The following is a 14,640-nucleotide window of genomic DNA, read 5'->3' as shown; positions in this document are numbered from 1 at the left end:
AAGTAGGTTCTTAAGCGTTCACTCTTTGTAAATAGAGGAGGGCTTGATAACAAACAACTCATCTCTCTTAGTACGATAGCTGTTAAAAAGTGGGACACAGAAAGTGTACAGGTCAACAACGGTTTTGATTATTTTATGATCACTTTTAGTTACATATGTTTATGGTAAATTATAGTACTCTATCCTATCACAGATAGGATGTGACCTAGAAGTGAAAGAGAAATTCTTGAAGGAGTTAGACAAAGTAGTTCTGAGCATCCCAGACAGAGAGGGTGTCATGATTGTTGCAGATAGTAATGGACATGTTGGTGAAGGAAACATAGGTGATGAACAAGTGATGGGTAAGTTCGGGATCCAGGAAAAGAACTTGGAGGGACAGATGGTGATAGACTTTGCAAAAAAGGATGGGAATGGCTGTATTGAACACTTTCTCCCAGAAGAGGCAGTAACATAGGGTGACCTACAAGAGTGGCGGTAGACGCACGCAGGTGGATTACTTCCTCTGCAGATGATGTAGTCTGAAGGTTACTGACTGTAAGGTAGTGGTAGGGAGAGTGTGGCTAGACACCATAGGATGGTGGTGTGTAAAATGAATCTGGTGCTGTGGAGGAAGATTAAGAAGACAACGGCAGAGCAGAGAACCATGTGCTGGATGCTGAGAAAGGAAGAGTGTTATGTGGCTTTTAGAGAAGAGGAGAGACAGGCTCTTGGTGGACAGGAGGAGCTTCCAGAAGACTGGACCACTGCAGCCAAAGTGATCAGAGTGTATCTTCTGGCAGGAAAGGAGAGAAGGAGATTTGGTGGTGGAACCTCAAAGTACAGTACATCATACAAGGAAAGAGGTTAGCTAAGAAGAAGTGGGACACTGAGAGGACCGAGGAGAAAGGAATACATGGAGATGTGGCGTATGGCAAAGGTAGAGGTGGCAAAGGCAAAACAAGAGGCATATGATGACATGTATGCCAGGTTGGACACTAAAGAAGGAGAAAAAGATATATACAGGTTGGCCAGACAGAGGGATAGAGATGGGAAGGATGTGCAGCAGGTTAGGGTGATTAAGGATAGAGATGGAAATGTGTTGACTGGTGCCCGTAGTGTGCTGGATGGAAAGAATACTTTGAGGAGTTGATGAATGAGGAAAATGAGAGAATAGAAAGAGTAGAAGAGGAAAGTGTGGTGGACCGTGAAGTGGCAATGATTAGTAAGGGGGAAGTTAGAAAGGCAATAAAGAGGATGATAAATGGAAAGGCACATGGTCCTGTTGACATACCTGCGGAGGTATGGAAGCAACTAGGAGAGGTGGCTGTGGAGTTTTGACCAGCTTGTTCAACATAATTCTAGCCGGTGAGAAGATACCTGAGGAATGGAGGAAAAGTGTGCTGGTGCCATTTTTAAGAACAATGGTGATGTGTAGAGCTGTGGGAAATATAGAGCAATAAAGTTGATGAGACACAAAATGAAGTTCTGGGAAAGAGTAGTGGAGGCTAGACTTACGGCATAAGTGAGTATTTGTGAGCAACCGTATGGTTTCATGTCTAGAAAGAGTACCACAGATGCATTATTTGCCTTGAGGGTGTTGATGGAGAAGTACAGAGAAGGTCAGAAGGAGCTACATTGTGTCTTTGTAGATCTAGAGAAAGCCTACCCAGAGAGTAACTGTGGTACTGCATGCGGAAGTCTGGAGTGGCAGAGAAATATGTTATAATAGTACAGGACATGTATGAGGGCAGCAGAACAGTAGTGAGGTGTGCTGTAGGTGTGACAGAGAAATTTAAGGTGAAGGTGGGACTGCATCAGGGATCAGCCCTAAGCCCCTTCCTGTTTGCAGTGGTGATGGATAGGCTAACAGATGAGGTTAGACTGGAATCCTCATGGACCATGATGTTCACATGATTATACTGTGATCTGCAGTGAAAGCAGGAAGCAGGTGGAGGAACAGTTAGACATGTGGAGGCATCCACTGGAAAGGAGAGGAATGAAGATTAGCAGAAGTAAGACAGAATATGTACGCATGAATGAGAGAGGGGGGGAGTGAGGCTACAGGGAGAAGAGATAGCGAGGGTGGAGGACTTTAAATACTTGGGGTCAACAGTCCAGAGCAATGGTGAGTGTGGTCAGGAAGTGAAGAAGCTGGTCCAAGCAGGTTGGAACAGGCAGAGGAAGGTGTGTTATGTGACAAAAGAGTCTCTGCTAGGATGAAGGGCAAAGTTTATAAAACGTTGGTGAGGCCAGCCATTATCTACAGATTAGAGACAGTGGCACTGAAGACACAACAGAAAGCAGAGATGGAGGTGGCAGAAATGAAAATGTTGAAGTTCTCTTTAGGAGTAACCAGGTTGGATAAAATTAGAAATAAGCTCATCAGAGACACGGCCAAGTTTAGATGTTTTGGAGACAGTTAGAGCAGTGATTCTCAACCTGTGTGCCGGGGCACATTCGTATGCCATGAGCGCTCTTCAGGTGTGCCGTGGGAAATTATAAAATTTTACATAATTGCTCAAAAAATGTTTTATTTACAAGAAATAATGTTCATCTATTTATGCCAGTGAGGCATTGTGACAGACAGAACAAATAATGCTCTTCTATTAGATGGGAGGAATGAATGTATCCACTTTTTGTGACATTTTTGTTAGTTGGTGTGCCGTGAGATTTTATATTTGTAAAATATGTTCCTTGGCTCCATAAAGGTTGGAAATCACTGAGTTAGAGAGAGCAGACTTCAATGGTTTGGACATGTCCAGAGGAGAGATTGTGAGTATATTGGTAGAAGGATGATGAGGATGGAGTTGCCAAGCAAGAGAGCTCGAGGAAGACCAAAGAGAAGGTTGCTAGATGTAGTGAGGGAAGACATGAGGGCAGTTGGTGTTAGAGAGGAGGATGCAGGAAATAGGCTTACGTAGAAAAGGATGGCGCTGTGGTGACACTTAACGGGACAAGCCGAAAGGAAAAGAAGAAGAAGAAGAAGTATCCTATGCCCTTTTCACTTTCAGAAATTAGGCCATGTTTGTCGGGTATGTTGTTGTTGTTTCATCAGTGTGCATGCTCATTTTATTTGGAGAAATGTAGGGTTTGGAAATATTGCTTTCTGTTGTTTCATTTATTTTTGTGTTGCTGCTCTTTAAACCTTTTTCAAGTTTTTTTTAATGGCGAAGCCACAATAAGAATGGCATTGTTCTGCGTACTTTGTCTCTCTTACATATGGCCACAAATTTTGTGTTATGATTCAATTTATAAGCAATCTGACCACAGGTCATAGGTGTAAATGTGATTCTAAATGATTTGACATCCCTGGTCTATGGTGTGTGCCCTGTGATTGTCTGGCGACCACAACAGGGTGTACCACGCCTCTCACCGAAATTCAGTTGGAAAGGCTCCATTTGATAGGATTACATTGGACATGTTTGTCTTTCTGTATGTTTGTTTGGCTTTCCTTAGTATTAACATATTGTAATTTGCTGTGTGTTATAATACCTATTTGTCCTTTTTGTGTCCAGATTGTGGCATTGGGTTGGTGCTTCGGTGACAAGGCCTACCTGAGAAGCAGCTGGAACATTCTGGATGGGATGTTAGTGATGATATCTGTTATCGACATCCTGGTCTCTTTACTCTCCAACTCTGGTACTAAGATCCTTGGCATGCTCAGGGTGCTGAGGCTGCTTCGTACTCTAAGGCCTCTGCGGTGAGTGACATTATAGTCATAAATCCACCAGAGAAGCCTCATGCCCTCGACTGTCTTTCATTCTTTCTTTTTTTTTTTTTTTTTGTGTTACATTACACTATATATCACAAACCTTAGTAGAATTGGTAATGCATCGGGAAATCAGATCAGTTAGGTTCGATATACAGCCCCATTTGTACTCTCTTATGTCTACAATTACAATGCTTTATATATCCATCAAGTCACAAATATTTTCAAGCATAACAACCCCTATTTTTTTCTTTTCAAGAATGCAAGTAAGTAACTATAATTTCACTTAATCATTATCAAGAAATGTTTACTACGACTTACTATGTTTTCATTTTTTTCTCAAACTTTTTTGTTGTTGTTTTTTTAGTTACTACGCAGTAACTAATTGTTTTTGTTAATTACTAGGTACTCTATGTGCATAGTTGCAAAATCCACACACCAGAAAACTGGTAAAACGAGAAAACCGGTAACATGAGTCATCACAGGCACTCTGGAGTTGCCCACGGAGAGAGGCGCCGAGCAGGTGTGGGTATACTTATTGCCCCCCAGCTCGGCGCCTGTATGTTGGGGTTCACCCCGGTGGACGAGAGGGTAGCCTCCCTCCGCCTTCGGATGTGGGGACGGGTCCTGACTGTTGTTTGTGCCTATGCACCAAACAGCAGTTCAGAGTACCCACCCTTTTTGGAGTCCTTGGAGGGGGTGCTGAAGAGCGCTCCCGCTGAGGACTCCATCGTTCTGCGGGGGGACTTGAATGCTCACATGGGCAATGACAGTGTTACCTGGAAGGGCTTGATTGGGAGGAACGCCGCCCTTGATCAGAACCTGAGCAGTGTTCTGTTATTGGACTTCTGTGCTCATCACGGCTTGTCCATAACAAACACCATGTTCAAGCATATGGGTGTCCACACGTGTACTTGCCACCAGGACACCCTAGGTCGCAGTTCGATGATCGACTTTGTGGTCATGTCATTGGACTTGCGGACGCATGTCTTGGACATGGACTGTAAACTGATCACCACCTGGTGGTGAGTTGGCTGCGATGCTGGGGGAAAATGCCAGTCCGACGTGGCAGGCCCAAACGTATTGTGAGGGTATGCTGGGAACGTCTGGCAGAATCCCCTGTCAGAAGGAGTTTCAACTCCCACCTCCGACAGAACTTTGCTCATGTTCTGGGGGAGGCAGGCGACATCGAGTCCGAGTGTACCATGTTCCGCGCCTCCATTGCTGAGGCAGCCGACCGGAACTGTGGCCGTAAGGTGGTCGGTGCCTGTCGTGGCGGCAATCCCCGAACCCGTTGATGGACACCAACAGTGAGGGATGCCGTCAAGCTGAAGAAGCAGTCCTATCGGGCTTTTTTGGCCTGTGGGACTCCTGAGGCAGCTGATTGGGACCGGCCAAGCGGAATGCAGCTTTGGTGGTCGCTGAAGCAAAAACTCGGGTATGGGAGGAGTCCGGTGAGGCCATGGAGAAAGACTTCCGGACGGCTTCGAGGAAATTCTGGTCCACCATCTGGCGTCTCAGGAGAGGAAAGCAGTACACCACCAACACTGTGTATAGTTGGGATGGGACGCTGCTGACCTCGACTCGGGACGTTGTGAGTCGGTGGGGAGAATACTTCGAAGACCTCCTCAATTCCACCGACACGCCTTCCCATAAGGAAGCAGAGTCTGGGTTCTCTGAGGCGGGCTCTCCAATCTCTGGGGTTGAGGTCACCGAGGTGGTTAAAAAAGCTCCTCGGTGGCAAGGCCCCGGGGGTGGATGAGATTCCCCCGGAGTTCCTAAAGGCTTTGGAAGTTGTGGGGCTGTCCTGGATGACACGCCTCTGCAACATCAGGTGGACATTGGGGATAATGCCTCTGGATTGGCAGACTGGGGTTGTGGTCCCCCTTTTTAAGAAGGGGGACCGGAGGGTGTGTTCCAACTACAGGGGGATCACACTCCTCAGCCTCCCTGGTAAGGTCTATTCAGGGGTGCTGGAGAGGAGGGTCCGTCGGGAAGTCGAATCTCAGATTCAGGAGGAGCAGTGTGTTCTTCGTCCTGGCCGTGGAACAGTGGACCAGCTCTACACCCTCGGCAGGGTCCTCGAGGGTGCATGGGAGTTTGCCCAACCAGTCTACATGTGTTTTGTGGACTTGGAGAAGGCGTTCGACCGTGTCCCTCTGGGAGTCCTGTGCTTCGGGACTATGGGAAAATGGGGTGCCGAACCCCCTGATATGGGCTGTTCGGTCCCTGTACGACCGACAATCGGGAGAGAACAGACAATGAATGAAGAGGAAAAAGCCGAGTTTAGTGGGTTCACTCTGTACCACTGAGATGGGAGATGAGTTGCTAGACAGCAATAATGTAGGGTACTTTATCAATAAGGACTCCTAATCGGGAGAAAAGTTGTTCTGATATTGATTAGCTTTTTTGTCAAGCCTCTTACCATTTGAATATTGAACTCTACATCTTGTTCCAACTGTATGTAGAATGTCATAACTTTGCACTGTAAAACAATAGCAATCAATGAGGAAGTTTTACTGTTTTTAATGTGTGAAAGCTGTTTATTATTATTATTATTATTATTAGGCAGTACAGTGGAATATTGTGGCAAGAGTATCTGCCTCACAGTCAAAGGTTCTTTGTTCTTACATTTCTGTGAGGAGTTTGCACGTTCTCCCCTGACTTCATTTAACAGTACAATACCTTTGCTGTAGTTTATTTCATATCAACTAAATTTTCAATTTTTCCCTTTTTGTACAGTTAGCGGCACACATCAACTAGGTTTACACTTGTATTTAATTTCTCGATATACACAAGGATTTTTTCTTCAAGAATTTATTAGAAAAAAAAGGGTAAGAGTTGATATTTTTGCATGTTGCGCTTGAAAAGAGTTTTGTGGTTTTTAAAATAGATTTTTATGGTTCTGGTCTCAGCTTGTCTCGGTCTTGACTCTATCTTGACTCCCGAAAGTCTTGGTTTTATCGTGGTCCTGTGAGTTCTAATCTCAGGCAAGTCTTGGTCTCGGATAATGTGATTTTGAGCACCACACTCGTGTTTACCTTTTGTTTTTGTGTGTTTGACTGCTTTTCACGATAAATAAATGGCTGAAAGTGCAGCGCTAAATGTGACGTTCGTTCATTTTTCTACTTCACTCAAACAGCGGTGGAGCTAAAGCTCGCTTTTAGTCTTATTTTGGTTATCAACACAAATAAAAAAAATTAAAAACAGCAAGTGACAGCTCATAATGCCAAAAACTTGTAAGTTGGTGCAATCGTAAGTGAAGATACCACTGTATAACAGAAGACAAGTGCAGCTTTGTCATCCATGAAGTGAAACAGCACTGTGCTAGTTTAAATATCGGCTTGGCGTCTCTGCCGTTCGATCGTGGCTGACTTTCGTTCGCCGGGCGTTTGAATTAAATATGAGATTGTCTGTGTTTTCCCCTCGAGCACTACAGCTGCAGATGAGCTCACACTGGCAGGAAATACTGACATGCTGATCTGAATCAGGACCAATCAACAGTCCTTTATGTGCACAAAGCCTGTAAATAAATGTTGTGTCGTTGGCCACGGGGGGGGGGGGGGGGGGGAGAGGGGGACGGGTTAAACAGTTAGCTTAGGTATATAGCAATGGTCAATTCCAAAAGGTAAATCAGTGGACAGTTTATGATTTACCTCCACTGTTTGTGTTTTAATCAAAGCTCACAAAACCAGCTAAACCAATTTTATTAAACAGCGTGGTAAGGTGGTGCATGAAACGAGGGAGAATCCATTAAACCTTGATGCTGTTCTGGACAAATGTGCTTCCCTTAGTGAATAATGCATGATTTCTAATAAGTAAAGGCTTGTAGAGCAGGTGAGTATCTCAGAGGGTGTACAATCTGGGTACTAATCCAAACGAAGATCATTTGGCCTTGCTCCCTGCTGATGTCTTTGTAGTTAGAGTCTACAAGGGGCACATAAGTATGTTTATTATGTGTTATTCTCTGCTGTTGACAGTATTAAGCACCTGCTTTGTTGAAGTTAACACACACACACGCTCACACCTCCACAGTAATCCATCAAGCCTACAAGTAAGGGACGAAGGGCTCGGCTTTACAAGAGGCAGGAATTAAAACCATGTCACCAAATTACACTTAGATGGATAGATAGATACATTGCATCGACAGTTGAGTCAAGAAAGCCTATCTCAACTGGATTATTCATTATTAGTTTTTGCAGGAGTCAATTCACGGAGATTGAGCTAAGAATCTGTGTGTTGTTTTGGATGTCAGGTGTTGACAAACAGTTGGTTTAGCTATAATTCCCCCCGACGGTTAACGCTTGTGGGCTCAGCCTTTGAGCTCATCTGTAACTTCATGATGATGTAATTAACCCCAGGCTTTCACTGGATAGTTAATGTGTTTGCTGGCTTCTGTTCTGGAGCGCACTGACTCCTAACTGACAGAGAGGACTGCTGCCTGTTAACTCACTACATGATTAAACAAATTTTCAAGGCACACACATTACACGATTAAGTTGTGTTTTTGTGTGTAGGTGTGTGTGTGTGTGTGTTTGTGTGTGTGTGACACAATAATTAATTTTTCCCCATTTAGCAGAATGCACAAGACCTTGTTTTGACAGCTGAGGACTGATTGGTGTAACAATGGCATTTGAACAAAGGGAAATTAATCAATGGAATACATAAAAGAGAAAGTTTTAGAAGAGAAAAAAGTAAGAAACTCGAAGCTGCTTCATTTTTTATTCTCTGTATACCTGCTCAACGTCCCTCCTCTCTTCCCTCTCTTGTTTCTGTCTTCCTGAGTCGCTTAATTACATCCAGTGTTTACACTGTGGGAGCAAGCCTGCCACTTATTGCCCTACTTGTTGTTCTCATTTTTTGGTGTTAAGGATGTGCTGCTGAAGCCGAGAATATAGTCTATGCAGGTGTTGTCGGTAACAACAACCTCTTCCTTGCTCTTTCTGTATAGCTCACAGAACAAGGGCACACTGTGCACTACGATGATATTATAACGAGAGGTACAGAGAGATGAAAAACAACATCTGGGGAATGTGTGGTAAAATGAGTTATGAGGCTATTCATCCAAATATGTCTAAAAAAGTTATGATTTGGTCACCAAGCAACGCATGCTTGATTCAGCATCTGCAGTTAGGTGCATAAGTATTTGGACCATGACAATGTTTTTTATGACAGTCTTTATATTGAATATTGCTACTGTCCTTCGACTAGGGATAGTGTGAGTAGGTGGGGAGAATACCTTCAAGGTCTCCTTAATTCCACTCACATGCCTTCCTATAAGGAAACAGAGTCAGGGGACTCTGAGGTGAACTCCCCCATCTCTGGGCTTTAGGTCAAAGAGGTGGTTAAAAAGCTCCTCTGTGCCAGGGCCTGGGGGTGGATGAGATCGGCCTGGAATTCCTAAAGGCTCTAGGTGTTGTGGGGCTGTGTCGGCTGACACACCTCTCCAACATCATGTGGCTATTGAGGAAAGTGTCTCTGGATTAGGAGGTGGTGGTCCCCTTTTTAAGAAGCAGGACTAGAGGGTGTGACCTAACTAAAGGGGGATAACAATCCTCGGCCTCCCTGGTAAGGTCTATTCAGGGCTTCTGGAGACGAGGGCCCGTCGGGAAACCGAATCTCAGATTCAGGAGAAGCAGTATGGTTTTCTTTCTGGCTGTTGAGCAGTAGGCCAGCTCTTGACCCTCAGCTGGGTCTGGTGGGATGCATGGGAGTTTACCCAACCAGGAGAAGGCATTCGACCATGTCCCTCATGGAGTTCTGTAGTAGTGTAGTGTAGTGTTTTGGGAGTATGCCATAGCGGACCCCCTGATACGGACTGTTCGGTCCCTGTATGACTAGTGTCAAAGTTTGGTCCGCATTATGGACAGTAAGTCGTTGGATTCTGCCAAGACTGCCCTTTGTTCCAGATTCTGTTCGTGAACTTTATTGACAGAATTTCTAGGTGCCCCTCCTGGAAGCCGTCACCTTATCGTGGTGGAGGGGTTTGTGTGTCCCAATGATCCTAGGAGCTAAGTTGTCTGGCAGGGTCACCCATGACAAACAGGTCCTAGGTGAGGGACCAGACAAAGCATGGCTCAAAGACGCCTTATGATGACGACAAACTATGGACTCAGTTTTCCCTTGGCCGGACGCGGCTCACCGGGGCCCCCCTCTGGAGCCAGGCCTGGAGGTGGGGCTCGAAAGCGAGCGCCTGGTGGCCGGCACAGCCCGAAAGGGTAACGTGGGTCCCCCTTCCCATGGGCTCAGCACCTGTGGGAGGGGCAATAGGGGTCGGGTGCTGTGCGAGCTGGGCGGTGGCCGAAGACAGGGACCTTGACGATCCGATCCCCGGCTACAGAAGCTGGCTTTAGGGACGTGGAATGTCACCTCTCTGGCAGGGAAGGAGCCTGAGCTGGTGTGTGAGGTCGAGAAGTTCTGACTAGATATAGGGGTTGGACTCTCTTCCACACTGGAGTTGCCCACGGTGAGAGGCGCCGAGCATTTGTGGGTATACTTATTGCCCCCCGGCTCGGCGCCTGTACGTTGGGGTTCACCCCGGTGGATGAGAGGGGAGCCTCTCATCCACCTTCGGGTGGGGGGGAGGGTCCTGACTGTGCCTATGCACCAAACAGCAGTTCAGAATACCCACCCTTTTTGGAGTCCTTGGAGGGGGTGTTGGAGAGCGCTCCCGCTGGCGACTCCAGCGTTCTGCTGGGGGACTTCAATGCTCACGTGGGCAATGACAGTGAGACCTGGAAGGGTGTGATTGGGAGGAACGGCCCCCCAATCAGAACCCGAACGGTGTTCTGTTATTGGACTTCTGTGCTCATCACGGATAGTCCGACTTGCGGGCTTGCGGCCGCATGTCTTGGACATGGACTGTAAACCGATCACCACCTGGTGGTGAGTTGGCTCCGATAGTGGGGGAAGATGCCAGTCCGACGTGGCAGGCCCCAACGTATTGTGAGGGTCTGCTAGGAACGTCTTGCAGAATCCCCTGTCAGAAGGAGTTTCAACTCCCACCTCCGATAGAACTTTGCTCATGTTCCGGGGGAGGCGGGGAACATCGAGTCCGAGTGGACCATGTTCCGTGCCTCCATTACTGAGTCAGCCGACCGGAGCTGTGGCCTTAATGTGGTCGGTGCCTGTCGTGGCGGAAATCCTTGAACCCGTTGATGTACACGAACGGTGAGGGATGCTGTCAAGCTGAAGAAGGAGTCCTATTGGGGCTAATTGGCCTGTGGGACTCCTGAGGCAGCTGATGGGTACCGGCTGGCCAAGCGGAATGCAGCTTTGGTGGTGCTGAAGCAAAAACTCAGGTATGGGAGGAGTTCGGTGAGGACATTGAAAAAGACCTCCGGACGGCTCTGAGGAAATTCTGGTCCACAATCCGGCGTCCCAGGAGGGGGAAGCAGTGTACCATCAACACTGTGTATAGTGGGGATGGGGCGCTGCTGACCTGTACTTGGGACGTTGTGAGTCGTTGGGGAGAATATTTTGAAGACCTCATCAATTCCACCGACATGCCTTCCCATGAGTCTAAGTTCTCTGAGGCGGGGCTCTCCTATCTCTGGGGTTGAGGTCACCGAGGTGGTTAAAAAGCTCCTCGGTGCCAAGGCCCTGGGGGTGGATGAGATTCGCCCGGAGTTCCTAAAGGCTCTGGATGTTGTGGGGCTGTCCTGGTTGACACGCCTCTGCAATATCGTGTGGACAACAGGGACAGTACCTCTGGATTGGCAGACTGCGGTGGTGGTCCCCCTTTTTAAAAAGGGAGACCGCAGGGTGTGTTCCAACTTTCAGGAGGATCCTCAGCCTCCCTGGTAAGCTCTATTCAGGGGTGCTGGAGGGGAGGGTCCGTCGGGAAGTCAAATCTCAGATCCAGGAGGAGCAGTGTGGTTTTCGTCCTGGCCGTGGAACAGTGGACCAGCTCTACACCCTCGGCAGGGTCCTTGAGGGTGCATGGGTGTTCGCCCAACCTGTTTACAGTTTTGTGGACTTGGAGAAGGCGTTCAACCGTGTCCCTCGGGAGTCCTGTGGGGGGTGCTTCGGGAGTATGGGGTACCAAAACCCCTGATACGGGCTCTTCATTTGCTGAACGACCAGAGTCAGAGTTTGGTACGCATGTCGGGCAGTAAGTCGGACTCGTTCCCAGTGAGGGTTGGACTCCGCCAAGGCTGCCCTTTGTCACCGATTCTGTTCAAAACTTTTATGGACAGAATTTCAAGGCCCAGCCGAGGCATAGAGGGGATCCGGTTTGGTGGCCTCAGTATTGCATCTCTGCTTTTTGCAGATGATGTGGTTCTGTTGGCTTCATCAAGCCTTGATCTCCAACTCTCACTGGAGCAGTATGAAGCGCTGTGTGAAGCGGGACCGAAATAATTTACCATTGCAGGGTGTCTGGGGTCTCCCTTAGAGTTAGAGTGAGAAGCTTGGTTATCCGGGAGGGGCTCAGAGTAGAGCTGCTTCTCCTTTGCAACGAGCGGAGCAAGATGAAGTTGCTCGGGCATCTGGTTTGTACTTACCCATAATAATAACAATTTTAAATTTAGGATACGACGCGGTAAAGAAAGAATAGCTGTCGTGGCAAATAAATGTGTGAAAGTATAGTAATATAGGAAATTCTTTCAATCCTTTTTCCATCTAATTTTTGTAAAATTGATGAGGATAATTGGTTGATATGGATAATCCAATTAGGGTCAAAAGGAACATCCACATATGTCCAGTGCAATTTAACACTACTTGCAATTCACTCAAGCTATAAATGTCCTCTTTTGGTAGGCAATAACAGACAAAAAAAACAACAACTTTGTTTTTGTCAAATCCTTAATTTTACATTTGGTACTAAATAGCTACACAGCCAGAGATACCTAGTATGCAGCTGTGACCACAGTGATCCCTATATGTCAGAAGCAGTACTGCATCCTCACATTTCAAAGAAATTCTAAGAGAGGCAGTGAAGTGCAAACTGATAAGGTTCAGCCATTGGCTCGTTATTCTCTGATCATTGCTATCGATCAATGGCCTTGGTCAGCCCTGGCTCCTTATTATCCCATGTCCTCTCTTAATGTGCTATTGACTCTGCTTTCACTCAGTTGTCATACCCAGGGTAAAGCATGCTACAAGAACAAAGACTGGAAGAGCTGTACAGATTAGCAACACTAACCTTTTCTTGCAGTGTATGTTTTTTTGCCTTTTCGGATTTGGTCATTTTTCAATGTAATTTATCAACTGTCATATATAAATGTGATGTGGTGTCTGCATAGGTGCTATTATGTGTGGGTTTTCAAGAGTACAGCACATGGTTGAGACAGCAGTGATGTAGTGATTACCCTGTCTGCCTCACAGGCGAGAGGTTCCGGGTTTGAGTTTTGACTCTAGGAAATCTGTCTTCCTTCAACATTCCTAAAAGATGATTCTTAGGATAATTGAAGACTGAGTTTTCCATAGGTGTGACTGTGAATGGTTGTTTATCCACACGTGCCCTGGGATTGACAACTGGGTTAGGCTCCAGCTCACCTGTGAGCCATTATATTTATTATTATTATTATTATATAACCTGTTGTCCGTTACATTGAATCACTTTTTTTTCAAATTAATTTTTAATTCTTTTTTTAGGCCATATGCACCCATATTTCTGTACAGTCCAAAATTATTTATTTTTTTTCTTTCTTCTCTCTCTCTCTCTCTCTCTCTCTCTCTCTCTCCCTCTCTCTCTCCTGGTTTGCACGATCGGGGGCAGTATAATACAGTTGTGAATACACAAATGAAGACAGCTTTCACAACTACTGGAAGTGACTGCGTGCGCTCTTCGGCACTATAGACAATAGATTTAACCACCATCACATGGCCACCACGTCAATGCCCTACATTCAACATGTACATTACATAGACACGGGAGGCATGTCTTTTGGAATTGGATCTCGTCATATTGTATATCTGTGACCCGGAAATATGTCAGTCCCATTCTCTGCCTGCATTACGCAACAGCGCCAGTAAACAGCAGCGGCCAATTCTGGAACTAACAGACTTTGTCAACGGCAGTTTAAGTTACAGATGAAAACTATTTTTGGACACATTGTTCAGTCCCAACGGTCCGTTTTATTCAATGTCCGGGTCTGTTTTATCGAGGCCACACTATGTCTCTGTGTGTGTGTGTGTGTGTGTGTGTGTGTACTTATATATATATATATATATATATACCGTGGGTACAGAAAGTTTTCAGACCCCCTTAGACTTTTCACTCTGGTTTATATTGCAACCATTTGTTAAAATAATTTAAGTGATTTTTTTTTCCTCATTAATGTACACACAGCACCCCATATTGACAGAAAAAAAATGAATTGTTTACATTTTTGCTCATTTATTAAAAAAGAAAAACTGAAATATCACACAGCCATTGGGGGAGAAGAGCCTTGGTGAGAGAGGTAAAGAAGAACCCAAAGATCACAGTGGCTGAGCTCCAGAGATGCAGTCGAGAGATGGGAGATAGTTTTAGCAAGTCAACCATCACTCCAGCCCTCCACCAGTCGGGGCTTTATGACAGAGTAGCTCGACAGAAGTCTCTCCTCAGTGCAAGACACATAAAAGCCCACATGGAGTTGGCTAAAAAAAACAAAAACTGAAGGACTCCAAGATGGTGAGAAATAAAATTCTCTGGTCTGATGAAACCAAGATAGAAATTGTTGGCCTTAATTCTGAGTGGCATGTGTGGAGAAAACCAGGCACTGCTCATCACCTGTCCAATACAGTCCCAACAGTGAAGCATGGTGGTGGCAGCATCATTGCTGTCGGTGTGTTTTTCAGCTGCAGGGACAGGGAGACTGATTGCAATTGAAGAAAAGATGAATGTGGCCGCGGCACGGTGGCCGACTGGTTAGAGCGTCAGCCTCACAGTTCTGAGGTGCGGGGTTCAATCCCCATCCCCGCCTGTGTGGAGTTTGCATGTTCTCCCCGTGCCTGCGTGGGTTTTC

At 46.2% G+C, this 14,640-nt stretch overlaps 1 protein-coding gene and 1 long non-coding RNA gene across 2 annotated transcripts in view; one reads left to right on the top strand and one right to left on the bottom strand.

Moving 5' to 3' along the window:
* cacna1g (calcium channel, voltage-dependent, T type, alpha 1G subunit) overlaps window positions 1–14,640 on the top strand; it is a 256,127-nt gene that overhangs the window by 194,328 nt on the left and 47,159 nt on the right. Inside the window, exon 23 of the mRNA XM_061755517.1 lies at window positions 3,495–3,679. Coding sequence (XP_061611501.1) covers window positions 3,495–3,679 — 185 coding nt within the window. The remainder of the gene's footprint in view (window positions 1–3,494; window positions 3,680–14,640) is intronic.
* Window positions 1–14,640, bottom strand: part of LOC133469007 (uncharacterized) — a 36,033-nt gene that overhangs the window by 16,523 nt on the left and 4,870 nt on the right. The gene's annotated exons all lie outside the window — the stretch shown is intronic.

Source organism: Phyllopteryx taeniolatus, chromosome 19, assembly GCF_024500385.1.
Source record: "Phyllopteryx taeniolatus isolate TA_2022b chromosome 19, UOR_Ptae_1.2, whole genome shotgun sequence".
NCBI lineage: Eukaryota > Metazoa > Chordata > Actinopteri > Syngnathiformes > Syngnathidae > Phyllopteryx > Phyllopteryx taeniolatus.
This window is presented reverse-complemented; position numbering and strand designations above follow the sequence as displayed.